Source organism: Teleopsis dalmanni, chromosome 1, assembly GCF_002237135.1.
Source record: "Teleopsis dalmanni isolate 2A chromosome 1, ASM223713v2, whole genome shotgun sequence".
Taxonomy (NCBI): domain Eukaryota; kingdom Metazoa; phylum Arthropoda; class Insecta; order Diptera; family Diopsidae; genus Teleopsis; species Teleopsis dalmanni.
The window spans coordinates 14,447,481-14,470,136 of record NC_051846.1 but is presented as its reverse complement, the minus strand read 5'-3'; the positions used below and the strand labels follow the sequence as shown (position 1 = coordinate 14,470,136).

Sequence of the window (22,656 nt, the reverse complement as noted above, 5' to 3'; positions counted from 1 at the left end):
TAGTATCGCAAAAACTCAAATTATGTGACATGAAGAAACAAAATGACTTTAAATAGGGACCAAAAAGAGTCAAAATAGGGACTTAAGCAGCCTACATAGGATTCATCCCATCCCTTTTAGATTACTAGTAGTAAGAGTAGTAGTAGTAAGTACGCTCTCTTATTTACAATTATGAAACTATAACATATAAGCAGCAATTTTAACAAAACACTTAATTTTCATTTTAATAATGTGTGACTTCAGAACTACAACGACTTAACACTATCCTTTCCGAAAACTAGCTGTTAGGATATCCAGACTAACAGTTATGTGCATATTCTTCTGACTTCAAATTCAGCCATTCTAACGTTCTAGTATTGAAGATTTTTATTTACTTCCATATAATTGATGCACTCTATATTATATGTTTAGTTAATATTTTAGACGGTTTTTACATAGATACTACCTTTCCGCAAATATTAAGTGCAGTCCACATTTCTGTTGGAGTTCCCATGTTTTTAAGACGTTTGAACGACACGTTTGACAATAACCATAACAATATTTACTAGGTCCACTAACCTTTTTATTTTAATATAATTTCATTTACTGTGAGAAATTAAAATAGAGTAAACATAATTTTCTTTTTTCACAAAATATTTTAATGACCTCTTCGGCATGAGTTCCCTTATACTAAAATAATATTTTTGAAAAGTAATTCATCTGTAAAAGTAGTAAAAATTATAAACAATAAGATTTGTTTATTGTTAGAGTAAGTATTCTACTTGAAAAAATCGCATTCAAGTATTTTTAAACATTTTCGGGCTTCATGGCGTATGAGTAATAAAAATGCACACGAATACATTTCAGAATTTTATGATGCCATCTGCCCTAATTCCACTAAGTTAGTTAATACTATTAGAACTAAGTAGAGAAAATAAAAAATAAATAAGTATTCTACTACACGTTCCGAAAGTAGTCGAATTTAGTAACAAAATAAAATCTTTATTGAAGTCGCGCGGCACAAAAAATATGGGAAAATTTCGCAATGCCATAAGCAGTTTTAGCAGTTTCCGAGACCAAATTCTCTCATAGAAGAAAAAAGAAAGGCCATAAAAAGCTAAGTCAACAAAGTTGGAGCGGGATTAGTAGTTATTTGCACAAGTTTAAAAATTAAACAAACACAACACCTGCTGCCAGCAAGTAGCAAGCAGCAAGCAGCAGGCAGCAGGTAGCATGGAATGGAAACATGGAACATGTAGCAACCCAAGCAAGCCAAACCTGTCCACATCCGAGTCAAGTCATGACCACGTAAAGGTAACCATGTTTTTGCACAAAAGCGTCTTTTAATGGACGCGCAAATGCAATTAAAAGCAGTTTCACTTTTGCAATTTAAGCTACGCGATTAAATAAATTGCTCCGAGCACAGGAGCACATGACATTCGGCAAAAGCAAGGACTAGGCGAACCGTACAATCAGGCAAACAAACGCGTTCCAGATTCGAGATAGCAGCACTTCGAAGCTGCTGAAGCGCGAGCTGCAATTGTGGGATTCAGTGGCCATTATGAGTTCTACACTCAAACGCTAAGCGGTACGTTTGACAAAAATTGTGATGCGAAAAGAAATTAAAATAAAATTTGTATCTCAAATATATTTATAATTTTGTATGGAGTGGAGGAGAGCGCGAGTTTCTCTCCCGGAGGGAGGGAGAGGGAAAGTTATCTGGGAATAACAAACAAAAAAAGACGATGTTAATCTCGTTTATGTGTGGTCGAAAGCGGCTTTTATAAATGAAAAAGGTGAAAAATTTCCCGCAGGACTCACCGGCAAAAATTGCACAGTCATGCATGTTATTGCCGTCGCTGCTTCACATTCGCATTCACATTCATTTTTATTTTTGGTACTTTATTTTTATTTTTTAACCTTTATTTTTCTTCATATTGTTATGTTTCATTTTTCCATTTTTCCACCTATTTTTTTCTCTTTTTTTTTTTGCATAATTCGGCATTTTTTCTTCACTCGTTTGAAGTTTGCAGTGTTACAGGCTGGCACATCGCGCTGGGCCATGCATGAGGCTCTGCTTTAACGACAATTGCCAAAAATTTCAATTTTAATATTAAGTGTGCTTATGTCTGTCCTTGGTCCTCGCTACTAGGAACTCGGTACGCTTATGCCATTAAAGTCCCAATAAAAAATATAGGAAAACAACAACAACAACAACAGCAACAACACTACCACAGCAGGTAAAGTCAAAACAACAACAACTAAAAAGTGCTCATACATTCGTTTTAACAGAAAATGACGTGTTTTCACATATTTTTTAACTATGCACGAGCCTTAGTCCATATTCATATGGAACTGGTATATTGGAAGCGAATCGTTAAACGACCAATGTTGCAGTTCCCTGGCATATTCATGATTTATGAATGAGCAGCAAGGTAGAAGTCTTCCTTTTAATTTTTTCTGATTCCTTTTGTTGTTGTCGTTAACGTTGTCGTTGTCGTTGTCGTAGCCATTGCTTTTAGTGTTGTTGCTGTTCTTGGTGTTGTTGTTGCTGTTCAATTTTTACATTTTTTCTTTTATCCTTTTTGCATTTCATTTGATACAAACAACGTCGTCGTCGTCGTCGTACTTCTTCTTTTTACCTTGGATCGATAGAATGCAATTACGGAAAATTTGCGAGTGGGTCAAAGTTAGCATATATATTTGTGCACATGGCCATGCCATATCTTGCCGTTCCATTACAATTTTTAACTAAAAATGTAGTCTCGGAGAGGGGACACCATGGGGTGTGGGACGTGGCATAAAGTATCGTACAACTATAATACCCTTTGATTAACGATGCTCATTTTATTGACTTAAGTTTGGCGAGTCGGACGGCCTGCAGCAAGCCATATACAAATATATATGAAACTAGGCGGACAACGCCGAGTGAAGCAGCATGGACGCATACTCAGTGCACTGTACACTGTACAGGTTTACAGGTTTATTTTGCTGGGAATTATTGGTAATTTAATACGCTTTGTGCCGTAAGCCGACCACCTGTCCATCTACGCAACATTCATTGTTCAAGTAATTTGCGAAATGATGACTTGCCGAGGAATAATTTATGAGTTCATATGCTCGAAAGGACAAGAACGTAGACAAAGAAGGGTATGAAGAGTATTGGAAAATTAAAAGCCTCAATACAAATTTCAGTATAGTAAAGCATTTACCTTAAATTACGTTAACTGCAATTACTTGTTTCCACATATTTAAAAAGTCATAGTGTATGCAAAACTTGATTGACATAAAAGTTGCTTTAGAATACATTTTCTATCTTGTAGATACAAACAACTGAAAAGTGATTATTTTAGTAGAACTTATTGAATAATTAATGTGAAAATAATAAATGCATGTGACCGATTTTCATTGAAGAAGCTTGTGTTCTTCAATGTCTGAACTTCAATACGATTAATATCTTTGTGTTGAAGGACTAAATAAATTAGTCAAAGCATTTTAATAAAATATAATATGATATGAGTTCACTTTCGCCATACTATATATTTACTTTTGTAAGACAATACATTATGTTTAAATTGATTAAAGCAATGGTGGACAATCTAGTTTTGAAGCCCAAACTGAAGCCATCTTTTACCAAATTTTATACACTATATTAAAAATTCAGTTTATATAAGGTCTCTGCAGTATAGTAACAATGTCACAGTGCCCACTTCAAACATTTATCCCTAGTCAGGCACACGATTGAAGTATTAAATTCAAAATTGATATACCAATTTCTAACATAGTAGAATTAAACATTTAACAGATTGCACATTTTTTGGTGTGTAAATATATAAGTAAATAACGCAAAAAGTAAAATTTTATATTAATAATTATTTATTTATCATATAATTTAATATGTCAATTCTGCAAGACAATAGGGAGCAATATTTACTTTGTGAATCAGTACAAACCAGTTTCAGTCTCAGTACAAATCACTTTGCTCTTTATCACGTAGTCATTGCTAATCTCTGTGATTCAGCCACCGAGATTTTAATTAAAGACTATGTTATCTCAATAAACTAATAACTCTTATTTCAATCCAGTTTCACGCTCCACTATAGATTCATACACTATTTTTAGTAGGTGCATAGGAACAATAGTGCTAGATCAAATGCCGTTTTTATTTCCGTGTCTATATCGATTAAATTTTTGATTGATCTCATCTTAAAGACAAGTTATCTTCTGGTAATAACAGCAAACCGCTAGCTAGAAATGTTAGCATGAAGTGGTTTAAAATGTCTAAAGTTTATGATCAATAGTTAAGTTAGCGACCGAAAAGACTCTCACATTATCTCTAACTTTAAACTTAAACCAGCAAGTGCTTCATTCTCATGAAGGCCAAAGGCCAGTAAGCCAGTAACTATAGAAGGTACTTAAATATATGATAACGTATCACATACCAGCAAATGAAATATTAGCTAAAGAGTATTGCGGATAATTATATATATTAAGCACTTAAATCACCTATCTTTTGTGTTTCTTTTTAAAAAATGGACTAAATTGTTTTATTCGTGTTTAAAATGTTTATTGTAAACAATCTGGTTATTAAGTAATAATTACTTATTTGGCTTTTCAAGTTTACTTGGTATTAAGCCTCCATCCATGTCTCTATAAACAAGCACCCTCCTGAAGCTTCGTATTTGTTATCAGTCAATGATTGCCATGCATTTTAGTATTTTATGTTCGTGGAAAAGGTGCTATTACCTGCTATCACCTTTAGAATCATTTGACTGTCAATATAGACATTAATTTTTATGTTGAATAGAGTACATCTAGAGTATATTTTCACTATTTCTTAAGCACAAAAGCTCCAACTTGAAGGATATAGCCTGACATAAAAATTACTTTGTAGTCGTTTCAGATAATTCCCCGTATATCTGTCGTCAGTGGTACAAAAATATAAATTGTATGAATAAATTATAGTGTTTCTTATTAGGAATGCAAAGAACGAAAGACACCTTTATCTTATAGATAAATTTTTTTCCTATTATGTATATAAAACGCCAAGTCTTTATGTGTTCCAATTGTAAAAGTATATATACCATTAATTATCTTATGCCTATCATAAACTTTTATTATTACAAAAACTTTTGATATAAATTTATTTTTAATTAAAATATTTTTCAAGCAATAATATATAGGAGTGTATATTAAAAAGATGCAATAAAGTGCCTGAAATGCTTAGGCGAAATTAAAAAATTTTTCATATGCAAATAAACATCTTATATAATACATAAAATCCCAATTCCTTTATGTTAAATATAAATTTAACAGGGAAATGCACAAATTTAATAAGAAAATCTTAAACAAGAAAATGTCAGCATTTTCCTTCCAAGAAGGATATTCTTCACATATTCATTAAGTCTCATTGTTTCCTTCCACCCAAAACAATAAGTTGCATTTCCTTAATACCTCACGTTCGTTTTGATTTCCATTTAGAGTTGCTAAATAATTCAACTGAAGTAAAGCAGATTTTGCAAAACTGTTTTAGGACCAGCCAGGATCACAAAATCTTGAAATCAATTACTTAGCCTTGCATTTTACTGGTTCCTGCAAATGCCAATAGGCAAAGTTTCTAAATCTCTGTTGGCCAAGTTTAGATGTCGAAAGTATGGTTACTGTGCTTTGTGGCCAGTAATTTTGCAGAATTTTGATTCATGTCCATTGCCTGCAGCATTTCTACATTGCTTCATTATTATAAGAAATTCATAACTGCTTTTGGCTTTGTGGTCAGTTGTGTACAGAAACAAACTCTGGACACTGCTGATGCACAAGCATTGAGGTCACACCACCTCAAAACCACACTCTATAACAGCGCTACTTTGAAAGAGATTCTTGAAAAATGCTAGCGAATCAAATTTCTACTATGAACTGTTCTAGCGCCCTCTTACGGCGCTCATCAAACACAAATTTAATTTATTAATTTTTGCCTTTTCCGACTTTTCTTTGCAGGTTTTGGTTTCGTTACATTTCAAAGCGAGGATGTGGTAGACAAAGTTTGTGAAATTCATTTCCATGAAATAAATAACAAAATGGTAAGTTTGAGATATTCAGATTTTGAGATTTTCAGATTTTCAGACTGATGACTGTAGTTCAGACGCTCTTCACTGCAGACAACTTATTTGGACTTTTCTATTTTAATCGCTGCTTTCTCCGTTTGCTTTATTTTTCTTTATTTTAACTATTTTTCTTTACAGGTTGAATGCAAGAAGGCGCAGCCTAAGGAGGTTATGCTACCAGCCAATTTAGCAAAAACGCGTGCAGCTGGTCGATCCGCTTACGGTGAGTTGGTAGTTTGGGGGAGTAACAATAATAGCGGTGGTGCCATCAGTAGTAGTATTGCCACGAGCGCACACACTGGCGCCACCCATCACTTTTCACATCACTCACATCATGCAAACGTATTTGGTAGCGCTACTCCAAGTGGTAGCCAAGCTAACACCACATCCATACGCTATACACCATATCCGCTACCAACACATTTCTCAGCGGCCGCTGCAGCAGCAGCAGCTGTTGCTGCCAATCAACAACAGCAACAACAGCAGCAACAGCATAACATTGCCACTGCTGTGGCGGCTGCAGCTGCTGGCGCTACACCCACACACACCATAATACCGCTCGCAGCAGCAACCACTCCCGCCGCTACCGGCGCTTCTCTCTTGCAGTACGCTGCAGCTGCTGCAGCCACTAATCCACAAACAGCTGCTACACTATATGATGCAGCAGCTATGGTCGGCTACAAGCGTTTACTGGCTGCAGCAGCTATCAATCAGTTACGTCCGCCAAATACAGCTGGTGCGTTGGCTGCCGCTGCGGCCGCCGCACCTACTGCTCAGGCTCACATTAGACCCACTGCAGCGCTCGCCTATCCATTGAGCGACTTGCTATCGGTGCCCGGACTCGATATGCCCACTGCAACGTTGTATCAGCTTCCCGGCACAAATACACTTGGCATCTGACCGCAAACAGCGGTTATAACACAACTGCCACGCCCTCAATAAACCATAAATATAGCAAATATTAATTATTGCTCGCACACGTACACACGTACACACATAACACAACTAACACTCAGACACACACACCCATACAATAACACGTTTCAATCAAAAATGGCGGCTCGCCGATTGTATTAAGCGTATTTGTTCGTATTTAATCCCTCTGCATTTATCGAAAGCATTAAAATTTAATTTAGGAATAATTTTTAATTACTAAGTAATTACGATGATGTTAATTAAGATAATAGAGAATTAGCCAAAGTCTTAGCAAAACTAAGAAGTTATTTTTTAATTGTTTAAAGCTAAATTAATTAAAAGTTGAAAAATGATAATGAACAGATACCTTAGGTTTGTCAGTAGACGTACATGAAGAAGCAAACAAATCGCTGGTTTTACAGTTTAAAGGACACTTTAGATATATTTTAACGTTATATTTGCCATCATGAGATATTTTTCACATTTTTTATATTTTTCTGCAAAACAAAGAAATAAAGAAAAATATAAATTCTTTATAAAAAGTTGTTAACAATAACAAAAAAATTACCATAGACTAAAATTTAAATATTGTCCATACGATATGTATATATTATATACGTTTTATCACACCTGAGCCATTATATTTCCTGGTAATATATACATGTTAATTTCGATTTTTTAAATAAATAATCTAATTGAAAGTTAACAGAGTGGAAGTTGAAATTCCAACTCAAAAAAAAAAATTAAAAATTTTAGTTTATGGAATCCCAGTGATCTTTTGTAGTCCTCGCTGTAAAGCCGGCTTTCATATCAATTTAAAAAAAAACATCCTAATTTTATATGAGGGTTAGCCTATATCATAGTTTTTAATTTTCATTTAGTTTAAGTTTTTTGTACAATTTGAAGTGTAAAACAAAAATCCTAGGGGCTTAGTAGCCGAAGCTCTTTCGAAAGTAAATATTAAAATTACAAAAGTGAAATTAACATTGACTATTTAACAAATTTGTAGTATGAAGTATTTATTAATGAAACTATTATTAAACTAGCAGTGTAGCGATGCTCTCTAATATTGTCATTGAAATACATATTTACTTAGCATTATGAATGTAGCATTAAATTCAACAAAATATTATACAAATATAGCTGACGGCTCGGTTGCCATGTCGAGATATTCCTGAACTGAGTGATTAAATACCGGCATTACGTTCTGAAATTTAATTGAATTTAATTTATTAATGAAACATAAAATTTAATTATTAGAAAATGAATATTTTCACAATATTATTTGATTTGCATATTTCGATATATAAAACCTCATTCAGTTCTGGATTTCAATTCATGGGTTAGCCGAGCCTTTTAATAATTAAGATATTTAGCGAAACTAATTGTAATTAATTTTTTTAATATATAAACGAAATGAATGTTCAATTCTATTAGAAGTACGTGTAAGTAATATATATATATATACATATATAATAGGTTAGAAGTTGTATGAATAACTTTAATTTTCCACAGACGTTATTTAATTGTGAGTGAGGTACGATATCGGTTGAAGGACCTAAATAATATTATTTTAAGTAAGATGTATAAATATTATGAAAATAAATCACTACTCATACTTAACTATATCCAAATTTAAGCATTTGATTGCTGTACTCTTTGATTCACTCGACAATGCACCAAACATTAACTTAATGATTGCTTACATCAATGTTTTGGGCTGGTTCTAAAATATGTAATCCTCTACCCAAAAATAATAGGAATGTGGTCTTTTTAAATAATTGAAAATGGTTCAATCCTTCCATTCTACCTAAGTTCATATTAAAAAAGTGAATAAAGTATTTTTTTTTCTATTATACACCTAAAAATAATAAACTAAAGCTTAAATATCTATAATAACATTCATAGAACAATGAAGCCAAAATTATTATTTTTGTCTCAATATCTTATTTTTAATCGCAAACAATTTTAACCATTTAATGCTTAACTTAAAAATGACTTTATTTAGTTGTACAATTATTTATAAAAGATCCTATCAACAATAACTGCATTAGGAAACAGGGTTCTAAAAGAGAGTTTTATCGAAACATATTCAAAAATACGTTTGTGGTCTTATAACGACTTCGTATGTGATCGTAGCACTTACATTGTCAAGTTCAACTTTCGACTTATTGCTCTAATCTCACTTTCTTACTCTTGTTGAGAAAATTAATTGTGTTTCTGGTACTTACTAACACAATTAATTGCCTTATGTGTTCTATATGTCCTTATTAGGAGAGGTGAGCGGCTTTTGATCATTTGAAAAAATGAGTAGTTCTGGGGTCAATTTTATGTTTTTCCAAGAATTTGTTGTGGTCAAGAAATGTATATTCATATGTTCATAGATCTATTTGGATAACAACAACAAGAACCGCAGTCGCTAAAATAAGGCCATATTTTTTTTTATTCAATTACTTGAAGTTGAAGTTAGTGCTCAAAACGGTGATTAATGAATCCCAAAAATCTTGAGAATGTTTAGATTAGAGAATGAAAGATTTAAAATCTGTAAGGTTCACCAAGTCTTTCATTAAATATTTATATTATAATAGAGATCAAATTTTTATTATTTATTTATTGTCTGAGGACAGAATGTATAAAATAGAAGATTTTACATAAAAATTATAGATTATAATAGATTTTTGCAGTTACATACATCTAAAAAAAACCATAGTATTGAATTGTGAAATTTGTCGAAAAACTCAAGATTGTAACAAAACTCTTCTTCAAACTCACTTCTTACATGTACTTTTGTTACACTCTGACTCTCTCTCACCAACAAACCCCTATAAAACTAATCTTTTAAAATACTTCTATCTTGTTAGTTCCCATTACTATATTGCATTCATAACAAGTTCCAATTAAATGTATCTGCTTATCACTTGCTTTATTGTGATCTTAGTAAAAGATTTAGATTTTTCAAATAATTAATGTCATAAATACAAATACTTTTTTTGATATTGAAATAATTTAGAGTTATAGAAATATGATAATATCTTATTAATACAATTATTTTATATTTAATATATTTATTAAATAAAAATTTAGTTAAAATTTTATAAAGAGCTATTTTCGAACAGTAGTGAACTACAACTACAAAAATTTTATTTTTTTTTATATTATTTTAATTAATGGAATTTTTGGCCGACCATACAGCTGAAGAACCATACCCATCAGCAATGGTCTTGGAAATAATTCTTGTATTTAATTATTCGTAAATAATTATTTTTGAGACTGCAAGTACCAGGTATCGAACTCGGGTCCTGCCAAATGTGAAGCTTAGAAGCACCGCACTTTAACCAACTGATCCAAAGCCGTACTTGACTTTTTTGTTCGCATATTTTTCTGGAGTTTTGTTACTTTTGCTGTGAAAGTTTTTATTAACAATTTTTACTTGCTGTGTTTATATTAGAACGAAATCATACACCAGCTGTAGAATAATTGAATTAATTAATTAATTGTATTTTTATTTTTAATTGTTAAATTTCAATAGAATTTTATAAAATATTTTTATTAAGCCCACATCTATATATTTTTATCAAACAGTAGACTTCATAATATTAACATGAAATATTGCGGATATATAGATATATGTATATACTATTCAATCTTTTTATCCCTTCGTCCTTCGATATGAAATTCATACCAAACTCACACAAATTAATGCAAAATTTTAATTTCAAAGTTCCGAAATGATTTGCTGTGGAAAATTAAAGCTAAAAATTTTACATTAATCATTTTGTTTTATTATTAGAGAAAACAAATTCAAATGATTTATTACAATATAACGAATATTTAATCCAACAATTATTCAAATCTCATACAGAAGTAACATTATTATGCTAATTGAAATGGAATATCTACACAAAAACAAAAACAAAAACCAAAAAAAAAAAAAAAATACTGTAAAATTGTTGTAAAAAGCAATAGCGAAGTTATACTTTTATTACTATATATAATGTAATGTAAATGTAAAAAGTATATAAAAACATATACGTGAATGTCAAAAAATTCGAAATAAATAGCTGATTAAATTAGTTTTAAGTCGAACGAAGTAAACAAAAAACGCTCAAATGAGACCAGCAACAAACAATAAAGGATAACAGCGATTTCCGCAAGGATTAAAAACACTTTAGCGCACAAAACTATTGAAAATAATTGAATTAAACTAATTTAATTTAAAATCAATTTTTATTTGTAGTTTAGCATTTATTTGGAATTATTCATTTCATTTTTCTTTAATTATTCAATTACTCAATTATTCAATTATTGAATTATTATTATTATTGTTTAAATTAAAATTAGTTGTACTAGCAAATCGCTTGAGCTCTGTGTGCCGTGCGCCACTGGGTTTCTTGCTAGAAGAAGTCTCAGTTAGTACCGCCTCACCTCAAGCACGGCTCCTAGCCAATTCATTATTAGCCATATAATAAGAGCCTTAATGTGTGTTTAGTATTTACTGTACTTATGCATTTAGTGCATATTTAGTTTTATCTCTAACATTTTATCTTATATCTTTAACTCAATAATTTGATACTAATCAATAGCTGCACTAGAAAGAAGATAACAAACATGTTTCCTACATGTTACATGTTATATCTTACAATAATAGCAAATAACAATTACAAATAATAATTACAAGAGATTAGAGTTTACAAAATTTATTTACAATTAGTTACAAAGTAGTCATACAAAATAATCGTCTTAAATGTCAATTTGTCTACATTCATATGAAATTATTAGATACTAAATATTTAACTTCAATATTATCTTAGCAATAAGACCGAACAATAATATGTGTATGTATGTATGTATGTATGTATGTATTCGTTACAGATGTGCTCGCAAAAGCACAATTTAGCAATTTATTTTCAATTCCACACATAAATCTTATTAGAAAATTAAATCAATATTTAGATACAATTTTTTTTCTACATTTACTTATATATATATATATTTAGATACAATATATTTCTAACACAAAAAGAGATTTAGTCTCTTTTGACTTATACCAAATATAGATTTGTATTCATTCAACATTTTTATTAGTTTTTTTTTATATATAGTAAATAATTTTTTAAGAATAATATTAATTTAATATATTTTTTTTCTATTTTTCCTCCTATTTTCTTCTCACTTTTTCAAATAGATAACATCATGTGGGGTCTGGGGACACTACCAGATGGTGAGTTTAAATAATCTTCTATTTATATAAGAGTATGTTGTATATTTTAAGTGGAATAGCTATGTCTCTGTTATCATATCATTAGTTATTAATTAAAAGCAAAATAGACTTTTTTTGAACTTAAAAATAATTTACAAGTTAAATTAAAAAATTAAAATAAATACGATACAGATTAACACATCTGAATTCTGTGTTTCTCAAACCAAAAAGTGCTATTAACCGTAAAAATATTCGTTACCTATTGCAAGGTTCCGTACCAATAACCTGAAACCTATGGTGGACATAAAAAATAATCAATCTGTTTTATAAGATTCAGATTGCAATACTAATATTTTCCAAAACATAAAATCCTTAAATATAAAATATTAAGATCCATTGTTGCAGCAATGTTGGGCTTTTTAAATTGTCTCCACCAACACTGAAGGAAAAACGACATTTTAAATTTAAGCAAAAAAATCTTAATTTAACTCAGTAACAACTATAATCTGTTCAAGCTTATTTTAAGATTATTATGCACAATAATGATCAGAGTAGCATCACAGGAATGTATAAACCTTCTGATATCAGAAGTGAACAATTTTAAGACTCCAATCATTATCAGGGACAGCACCGACACTAGTAAACAAATTGAATCTCTATAAAATTTCATTCTTGCAGGTAACCTGATGATCACTAGTAGAAACGATTAAGCAACGTTCTTCACCTCAAATAGAAATCAAACTCTTGATATTACTTTTATCAGAGCATCGATTTAAAATGCTTTTTTAACATATTATAGGATCTTAATTACTTACCAAGATCTATTTTCTTACCTATTTTCTTACTCATAAACATGTGGAGATGACAGAAAATCTTAAAATATCAAATCATCTCACTCTTAAAGTCGATTTAAAAATTAAAATAAAAGAACTATACTTCTCTGTGTGTATATAAGGCCAATTTATCGAAGTTGGTAAATAGGCAACTAGGCAATGTAACTAAATTAAACTGACGATTTTGAATAGAGTTGAGTTTAGAGCAAACGGAAAAAATATGGCGTATCTTTGGAACTCTACGAAACATATGGAGATCCAAACACGTCTAATACTAGATTTATTTGATTCAGCTCAAATATGAAGTCTGCACTTTTAATTTCTATCTAAAGAATATTCGGTATTTACAATTTGAACAACGCATATAAAAGTTATAACTATATTATTCTCTTTTAAGTCAGTAACACTCTAGCGTCATATAAGATTTGAATGAATAGAGAATATAATCTATTAGTCAGTGTGTTTACATTATCTGTTGCTGCAAATTTGACGTAGTCGTCCATAATTTTTTTTTTTCTTTAACCTAAAATAACGTCTTCGAAGAAAGTTTATGAAGCCTATTGCGCTCACAAAACAAAATTTACTTAAGAACGATTGGGTCAAGTGCTACCATAAAAGTTTTGTTAGGCGATGATGGTATTTTACACAGATAGAGAGTTAAGTGTCAATGGCAGCTAATTTTACTTCGTCACTAGGTTGGGTTAGGTTAATGTGACAGCCTTATACACCAAAGACCCTAGAAAGAAGCCACTTACCTATAATACTATAGAGAAACTGTGAAACGCGTTAGATGTTGTAGAAGTCCTAACGTTGGATTAGAGTGGCAGCTTTGTACACCAAAAACCCTTAGCAGTAGTCAGTCCTATTTTGATATCACAAAAAAACCTATAAAACGCTATAACTGACTGCATTAGTTTGGAATAGAGGTACTTTTAGATACCTTCGTGATTTCTTTAAGATAGTAAATACTATTTAATTTTCTCTTTCTCGTGTCATGTACTTACTAATTTAAATGTATTTAAGTATATAATATATACTGATACACTTTTATATAGTTTTTCTAATCAACTAATTGTATTTTCAGGATTTCCTGCTGCTGCTTATGCTGCATATGCAGCTGGACGCGGTTATTCGGGATATCCAAGTTTTGGATTACCATATCCAACTGGTAAGTGATTGTTTTTTATTGAATTCATGCTGTTTCATTAGTAAACTATATGATAAGTAAAAATGTAAAATTGTGAAGTTAAAAATCTTGATTTAGTTTGTGTCACTTTTGGCTAACAAATTCTATTGAAAAGTTCGTTCTAACAATTAACAAAACGAGACTTCGCACTGAATGTCTCTCTACAAATAGACATGGAAATGAGTAGTCAGAATAAAGTATACGTAAATAGTTACTGAATTTTCTATGTGGTTATTTAGGAAATCTACACATAATTATTTTGTACTCATTCAAAAACTTTAAAGTATCTCAACTCATACCGCACAGTAGTGAACTTAGGCTGCAAGCGTTTTGATATGACGAAATATTGTGCAATAATCATGACACCTCCTGCTCCGGGGCTATTCTCATCGACCTAACTAAGCTCACTCCAACTTATGTTCACATGCGTGTTTAGTGTTTAGTGTTTACACAAGGCCTTGATTAAAGCGTTTATTAATTAACAAATATTGATTGAAATTTATTTATTTAAACAATTTAAATTAAGTTTTCTTTTCATCACATTTTGGCGCCTGCATACACGATTTAATTGTTGAAAAACCTTTGTTTCTGTTTGGTTCTGTTTATTTACTCTGCTTATTTGGTTAGTCAACTAATAAAAAATGTATTTCAAATTTTTCAACACAATTTGCTTAGTTTTATTCACTGTTTTCCTTTTTTTAAATTTTTTCTTTTTGTTTAAATTTGTTTTTTTTTTTTTAATAATTTCGTTACAAAATGTACTTTTTAATTTTTTCTCTTTATTGCTTTTTTAACAGCTGGTGTGATGAGTGTAGTTCCGGATAACAGAATTCTAATCGGCGATTTTATGATGGCACCGACCACAACTTCCACTTAAGTGGCGGATACGGGCACAGCTTCCATTGAACAAAATTATTCGCATGAAGGAACAAAGAAAAATAATTACTATTTTAGCCTACGTTATCATAAGATTAATTAATTTATTACTTTTTTATCTTTTGTACAAAGCACTTGCGATTTATATTTGTTAATTGACTTTATCACACTCTCCTTCAATGTAAAGTTCTCTACATTCATGTTAAGCCAATCTAAGCTCATGTAAGTCGTTAAGTCCAATTGACTTTAAATAGCTCATGTAATATTGCTAATAATAACAATTGGATACAGTTGTTTAAATAGTCTTGCTAATAATTCTCATTGAGTATAGTTAGCTCACATAGTCACTCAATCCTTAACTACAGGTAGCTCCTGTATTGTTACTAAGAATTGTGTGTAGTTACTAGATATGCTATATGTAACTTAAATTATTTCCTTGAGAACATTTGGTTCATGAGTTTTGCTAATAATTCTCATTGTGTATAGTTAGTTTACATAGTCAGTCAATCCTTAACTACAGGTAGCTCCTGTATTATTGCTAAGAATTGTCACATTGAATATTTATAATTACCACAATGTATTATTTCCTTGAGAACATTTGGTTCATGAGTTTTGCTAATAATTCTCATTGAGTATAGTTAGCTCATGCAGTAACTAAATCATTGAATTTAGTAAATAACGCATAATTGCTTATAACTTCCATTGGATATAGTTGGCTTGTAAAATGTTGCTAATAATTCTCACTTAATATAGTTGTTAGATTGTACGGTTACATGTGAGCAAAATATAGGCAGTACTATGGTGTGAATTTTACAATTTTAACACGGATTCACTTTTATTTTTTAAGAAGGTGCAAAAAGACGCTGTTCAAAATCTAAAAATTATTTGTTGTCTTGTGTTGTCTTGAAAAGTTTGAAGGAAAAATTTATTTTAGCATTTATGTAAGAATTGATCAATCCATTAGCACGCAATATATATATATAATTATGACATATAATAAATATTTTAATAATTAAAATTAAATAAACTTTAAATAGAACAGCATTCGCATACTGTCCGTTTTTATACTGGCTTCTAAATGTTAGGAACATTCATATGAATTCAAATTTTAATTAAGTGAAATTTGTAGAAATACCAGAAACAAAAAGTCGGAGCACTTTGTAGTGCAGAATTTTGCTATTAATTAATTTTTATTTATTTATATATTTCTTTTTTTAAATTTTAAAAAATTTGCAACCAAACTCATAGTCATCTCCAATGTAAATTATTTACTTTAGTGTAAACTGTTGAGATAGTTTTTCAAAATCATTCGTTGTCGTTTATTTACTGTAAGTATAAGTTTTTTCTTTGTACATTTAATTATTTGTGAGAAACTCATTAAATAGCTCTTTTTTCAAAAATGTTAAATCAGTTCACAGCAAATGTTATTTCCAATATACAATATATTAAAAGAGTATCAACTTCATATTATATTAAAATTTACTACATTTCTTCAATTTACTATTCTATATAAATTTATTGAAGTGGTTAACTAAACGAGGTGAGAATTATAATTATGATAAAAAAATGTGTTTAGAATATGAAAAAATTCATAATTGTTTTGAGGTTTTATAAAATATATAAAATTTAAAGGTCATTGTCTTTCAAAAAGCAGATTAGCTAGTAGTCGGTACATTTCTGGTCTAGTAGAATTCTATGTATAAAAAAAACAGCACTGCATGGTAATTATTTTATCTACTTCACTTCTAAGAGTGACATATGTGTTATTACAAAAAGACTGATAAATGTTTTTACTAATCAAAATTTATAGAACATTATTAAGTAATACTATATGAGCTAAAATTGATTAATACGTATGGAAAGAACTATATACTCATAGTTCAACATAAAGATCTATTCCATATTAGTTCAGAATCCTCTTACATGCGTTATACTTATAAGTTTTTTTTTTCCATAAATACAATGTTGAATCATTTTAATAAATTAATTTTAATAAAATTAATTTCAATAAATTTAATTTTAATAAATAAAATAAAAATGAACAAATTGTGAAAAAAAACTGATGCAAATAATTGTTTTATTTAAATTCGGCACAAAAAATTTCGTCATATCAACGCTTGAAAATCGTTTCATTTAGCACATGAAGCATTTGTAAATAATTAATATTTGCAGATAAAAGTATGTATTTACTTAATGATAAATTATTGAAATTCGAATGATTGACCGATTGATTGACTGATTGATTTTGCATAATTTGTGCTTGTGTATAATTTATAGGCTTAACAATATGTGGAATCGGTAGAAGTTTTGGTACGTGTAGTACGAATGCAGGCAGAAGGCCCGGTGCTGGCAGTGGTGCCAGCACCCAGCCATCGGCATACCAACATCAGGCACTGACCTTACCGCTTGCCACGGCTTTAACACGCACAGCAGCTATCAAATCACAATTTCTTGGAAACATCAATTTTTAACTCAAATCAAAAACACAAAAAGATAAAATGCATGCAAGTAAATTAATGCGACCCGCGATCTTTCGCTAGACGCCACTAGAGACGCATTAGTAGTTCAGGACGAACTAAACGAGCTAAAATACAGAAAAAAAAAACAGAAAAAAACGAAGAAATATTTTCAAATTGACACGCATAAAAGTTTTGATAAAGTTTTTTACCAAAAAAAAATAAGTTATAAAAAACAAATTTCAGTTTAAGTACCAAAAATAGTAAAACTTTGTTCATAATTGACTTTTAAATACATACATACATATACGTATTTACTCGCAACTTGTAGTAGCGATAATAGCTCGTATAGATACAATATTGCAGTCGGCAGTCGGCAGCTGGCAGCTGGCAACATGAGCAAATCTGCAACTCCAAATTATAAGTGCAAGAGCATACCTAACATATAAGACATAATAAATTTCCTATTCGAAAAAGTATCCTCCCTGTAAATTTACAAGGAACTGCGCTTCCAGTTTGCCAGCTGCGTGTACTTCGATTCGTACTCGTACTCGTACTTTTGTAGTTTCCAATTTGTCAAAACCTTAGAATTGAGCATTCATTGCCTCCTATACACCCTTACTAGTTACTAGTTTCTAGTTTATATGTACTCGTAACTGTATTTAATCAATGTCTAGCCACGTTTTTCTTATATACCCATTTGTTATCTTATATATCTAAAGTATATAGTTACTAGCATATAATATTTGAACTTTATCTTATATACTCGTACTAAGTAACAGTAAAAACTTAGAGTTGAAGTGTTTCTAGTACACAAAAACTACCACTCACAGCATTCGTACTAAACGTTTTATAAGTACTCGTATTCGTAGAATTGCATTATGTTAATATATAATATATAGAGATATAAAACTATAGTATAGCCGTAAAAACATATGTAAGTGTACGTGTAGATATTTTGATTTGATGTTTCCACAGATATTTAAATAATCCGATATAAAATTTTCATTATCAAATGGTTTAAGATTTTTTCAACCGATTTTATTTTCTTCTACTATAAATATATATTACAATATATAAATATTTTCTTCAAGGGCTTTTCTTCTTCTTCAAGGTATAAATATTTATATCAACATAAAGAATTTGTTTAGATCGCAGTTCGTCGGTACCTTTTTCAGCTACGACAGGATATTGACATTAACCTATCCCATAAACCATTACCATTACCTTGACACAATAATGTTCATATAAAAATATTTAATATAAAAAAAAAATATTATAAATACTATTATGTCAAAAATATCTCTTTCAATGTAATATAAACAAACATGAAACTTTGTGAAGTTGTGTTACAGAAGAGAAGTTTAAATCGATGTAATCGCAGTTATTACACACCAGACTTAAAAACTCACAAGGACACTGAAGCAATGCGACCTAAACAGATCCTTCATTTTAAAACGCCAACTGATCGGAAAAAATTCTATTTGCTTCATAAATGTATTTTATGGCAAAATTTCTTTTTAAATAACAACTGGATTTAAAGCTCTTTCCTCAGTAATCGTCGACTGCCCCATTCAGTGTGATAAGAAATCTGATTCTCTTTGAAGACGGAAAAGATATTTTGTTATGTGAATATCATATACTTATAAAATTCCTATTATAATTGTAAAGTAAAATCAACTTCTTAAAGATTCAGCTATATATTATTTTATATCGATAAAGATACATAAGTACAGACAGGGAGGTACTCATTCAAAGGTGATTTTTCTAGACTAATTTAAAGTTCATATGAAAACATTTACAGCCTTATTCATAAAAATTTCTTATAATGCTTTTCAAACACATTTTATATAAAAAGTATTTTAACTTTACAACAAACAAACTTTACAAATGTTTTATAAACGTTTGATAACTATAAAACAAATGTTAATAACATATCTGTTAAGAATGAACCAAGGCTATTTCATAATTCATTTCTTTTAATTTCGGCATAAATTCGACTCCTTGAATGTCTGTATTTGATCTTGATTTGGAATGGACGTCTTTTCCTGAAACAGACTACTAAATATAATCGAAGGATAAAGTTTGGAATGATCAATAGAAAAAAATGTATTATGTAAGAAACAGATTTTTTTTATTATAAAAGATTTGGTTGCCCCTTAAGACGATCTGTTCTGAAACATAGTCTCTCCACTCTTTTCTAAAATTTAACTTTTGTATCTTTGTTACGTCTCTTATTGATATGGAGCGTTCGCAATACAATTTAACTTTAATCCACAAATAATTCATTGAATTTAACATTAATGAGCTTATATGGATTGATTTACCTATCTAAATGTTCATTTTTCACACTGGCTGACTCTTTTTTTCTCTCTCTACCTCTTCCTGCTTTCTTTTCTTCTTTATCGCTCCTTTCTTCCTCTCTCTCTCTCTCTCTCTCTCTCTCTCACTCTCTCTCCAGTAGTCTTAATGATATGGAGCATTCGCAATAGAATTTAACTTTAATCCACAAATAATTCATTGAATTTAACATTAATGAGCTAAGATGGATTGAGCTTATCTAAATGTTCATTTTTCTCACTGGCTGGCTCTTTTTTCTCTCTCTACCTCTTCCTGCTTTCTTTTCTTCTTTATCGCTCCTTTTTTTCTCTCTCTCTCTCTCTCTCTCTCTCCAGTAGTCTTATTGATATGGAGCGTTCGCAATACAATTTAACTTTAGTCCGCAAATAATTCATTGAATTTAACATTAATGAGCTAAGATGGGTTGAGTTTACTTCATACTTTTTCAAAAAAAAATGCCAAGTGAATAATAATTTTTCTTACTCTCATATTTATTCTCTTTCATCGAATTTCATAGTACGAAACTGAATTTAATTTCGTCTGAAATAACTTTTATAATTCAGATTTTTAATTTTTAATCTTTTTTATATTAAGTGAAACAAAATTGATATAAAAAAAATTTCTATTAATTAAAAGAAAAAAATCAAAAGCAATTCAAAATAATTCTGTCAAATAAATCTTTAATCTTTTAAAGGGTTAACCACAGCACTTACTATGTATAGTATAAATTAATATATATTAAAAATAGCAATTAACTTTACGTATTTAGCACTATTTAAAGTAAATATTTATTTAAATATATTCACTAATTAAACATATATATATATTTACATATACAAATATATATATATATATATAAAAATATATATATAACTAACTAGATATATATATAATATGTAATCGCTTTACTACTCGTAGTGTAGTGTTGTTTGATTGTAGTTGGCATCTCATCTTAAATAGATACAAAATAAAATACATTAAATAAATACGATTAATAGTAATAATTATTTAATATATAGAAAAAATTAATTTTCATAATAAATACATACAATTTAAACACGCTTTTAGCTGTTTAATTTTAAATTATTTAAAAATTTTTTATTTGATTTTATTAATTATTAGCTTTATAGCTTTTTTGCGAAATTTTATTGCACATTTTATTTGCTATAACAAAAAATTCATTATTTTATTTAAACAAAATAATATTATTATAAATGTATGAAAATATCTAGCGAAATGTTGGTCTAAAGGCTTTGAATCAAAATTTAAAAACCACAACAAATTTTATTTAATATGAAATATATTTTTTAAATGAAACAAAAGATAAAGAGAATTCAAAAGATAAAAGTGAAAATTATCAAAACGGAAAAACGGAAAAACGGAAAAACGGAAAAACTTTATATATACAAATTAATATTTATTATTGCGAATTTGTTAGTTAATAAAAATATATGATATATATTTAAAGTATATTACGAAAAAAAAAATTATACATAAATTTAATTATATAAATGAATTGTCCATCCATTTTTTCTGCAAGAACTAAAAAGTAAATGAAACGACGAAGAGAAAAAAAAACTTCAAGTTTGAAATAATTTAAAAATTCAAAAAATTCAAAAAATTGAAAATTGAAAAAAAATACCTAAAAATATTGTGTGAAATTCTAATTAAACTTAAGCTGCTTTAATTATATAAACAAATACTAAAAAGAAAAATTTGCAAACAAATCACGCTTGTCCTTTTTTAATTGAAATTTTTTTTAAGATATTGTATCTTCAAGTGAAATATCAAATTAAAGTTGTTGCCATCTGAGGAGATACACAGAAGAGAGTAAACATTGCATTAGGAAGATAATTTAGAGCAAACAAATGCATATTTACATGCAAATTAAGATATTTAAAATGAAATTGATTAAACATTTTGAGCAGAGATTTGCATATATACTAATAACTAAGCTGTTAATTAAATATTTAAATTTACTTATATACAAAAAAAAAGATAAAAGAATAAACTACAATTTTACATGCTTACACTTAAAGAATATACAATGTTGCTGTTGTTCAATTAGAATAAATTGTTACAATTATTTTTTATTGCGTTGCAAATTTTTCAAGAACCACAATTATACGTATTACTTATAATTGTATCTAAAATTGAGATGAATATTGTATACTAAGTCCAAGTCTTCAGAAGTTTATTATAAATGACGAGTTTTCAAATAATTTCAGCTGAATAGCAATAAAGTAGTAGACCTTCCTCATAACGTGGTGAGTCCACAACCCTGCCACAGTTTGGCAGTTTCTCGTCTTAAGGTGAGAAACCAGCAGCCAGGATTGATAAAACTCAGATGTATATTGTATACTAAGTCCAAGTCTTCAGAAGTTTATTATAAATGACGAGTTTTCAAACAATTTCAGCTGAATAGCAATAAAGTAGTAGACCTTCGTCATATCGTGTGGTGAGCTCAGCAACTCTTGCAGAGATTGACAGTTTCTCGTCTTAAGGTGAGAAACCAGCAGCCAGGATTGATAAAACTGAGATATATATTGTATACCAAGTCTAAGACTTCAGAAGTTTATTATAAATGACGAATTTTCAAAGAATTTGAATGAATAGCAATAAAGTAGTAGACCTTCGTCATATCGTGTGGTGAGCTCAGCAACCCTGCCAAAGGTTGGCAGTTTCGCATCTTAAAGAGAGAAACCAGCGGTCAAGATTGATTTTCAAAATTTTGTAAACTTCACTATCTTATAAAACTCGTAAATAATTG

At 29.7% G+C, this 22,656-nt stretch overlaps 1 protein-coding gene across 6 annotated transcripts in view; it reads left to right on the top strand.

Annotated features, from left to right (window-relative positions):
• The window catches only part of LOC119673259 (RNA-binding protein Musashi homolog Rbp6), a 318,684-nt gene that overhangs the window by 284,572 nt on the left and 11,456 nt on the right, over positions 1–22,656 (top strand). For 4 of the 6 annotated variants that reach the window (XM_038084516.1, XM_038084514.1, XM_038084515.1 and 1 more), the window contains 4 exons: positions 5,974–6,056; positions 6,219–6,303; positions 12,181–12,216; positions 14,113–14,196. In XM_038084516.1, the coding sequence (XP_037940444.1) occupies positions 5,974–6,056; positions 6,219–6,303; positions 12,181–12,216; positions 14,113–14,196 (288 nt within the window). Of the gene's footprint in view, positions 1–5,973; positions 6,057–6,218; positions 6,304–12,180; positions 12,217–14,112; positions 14,197–15,011; positions 16,304–17,367; positions 17,670–22,656 lie in introns of those variants that run through there. The other 2 variants (XM_038084517.1, XM_038084518.1) reach the window with 2 other exon arrangements.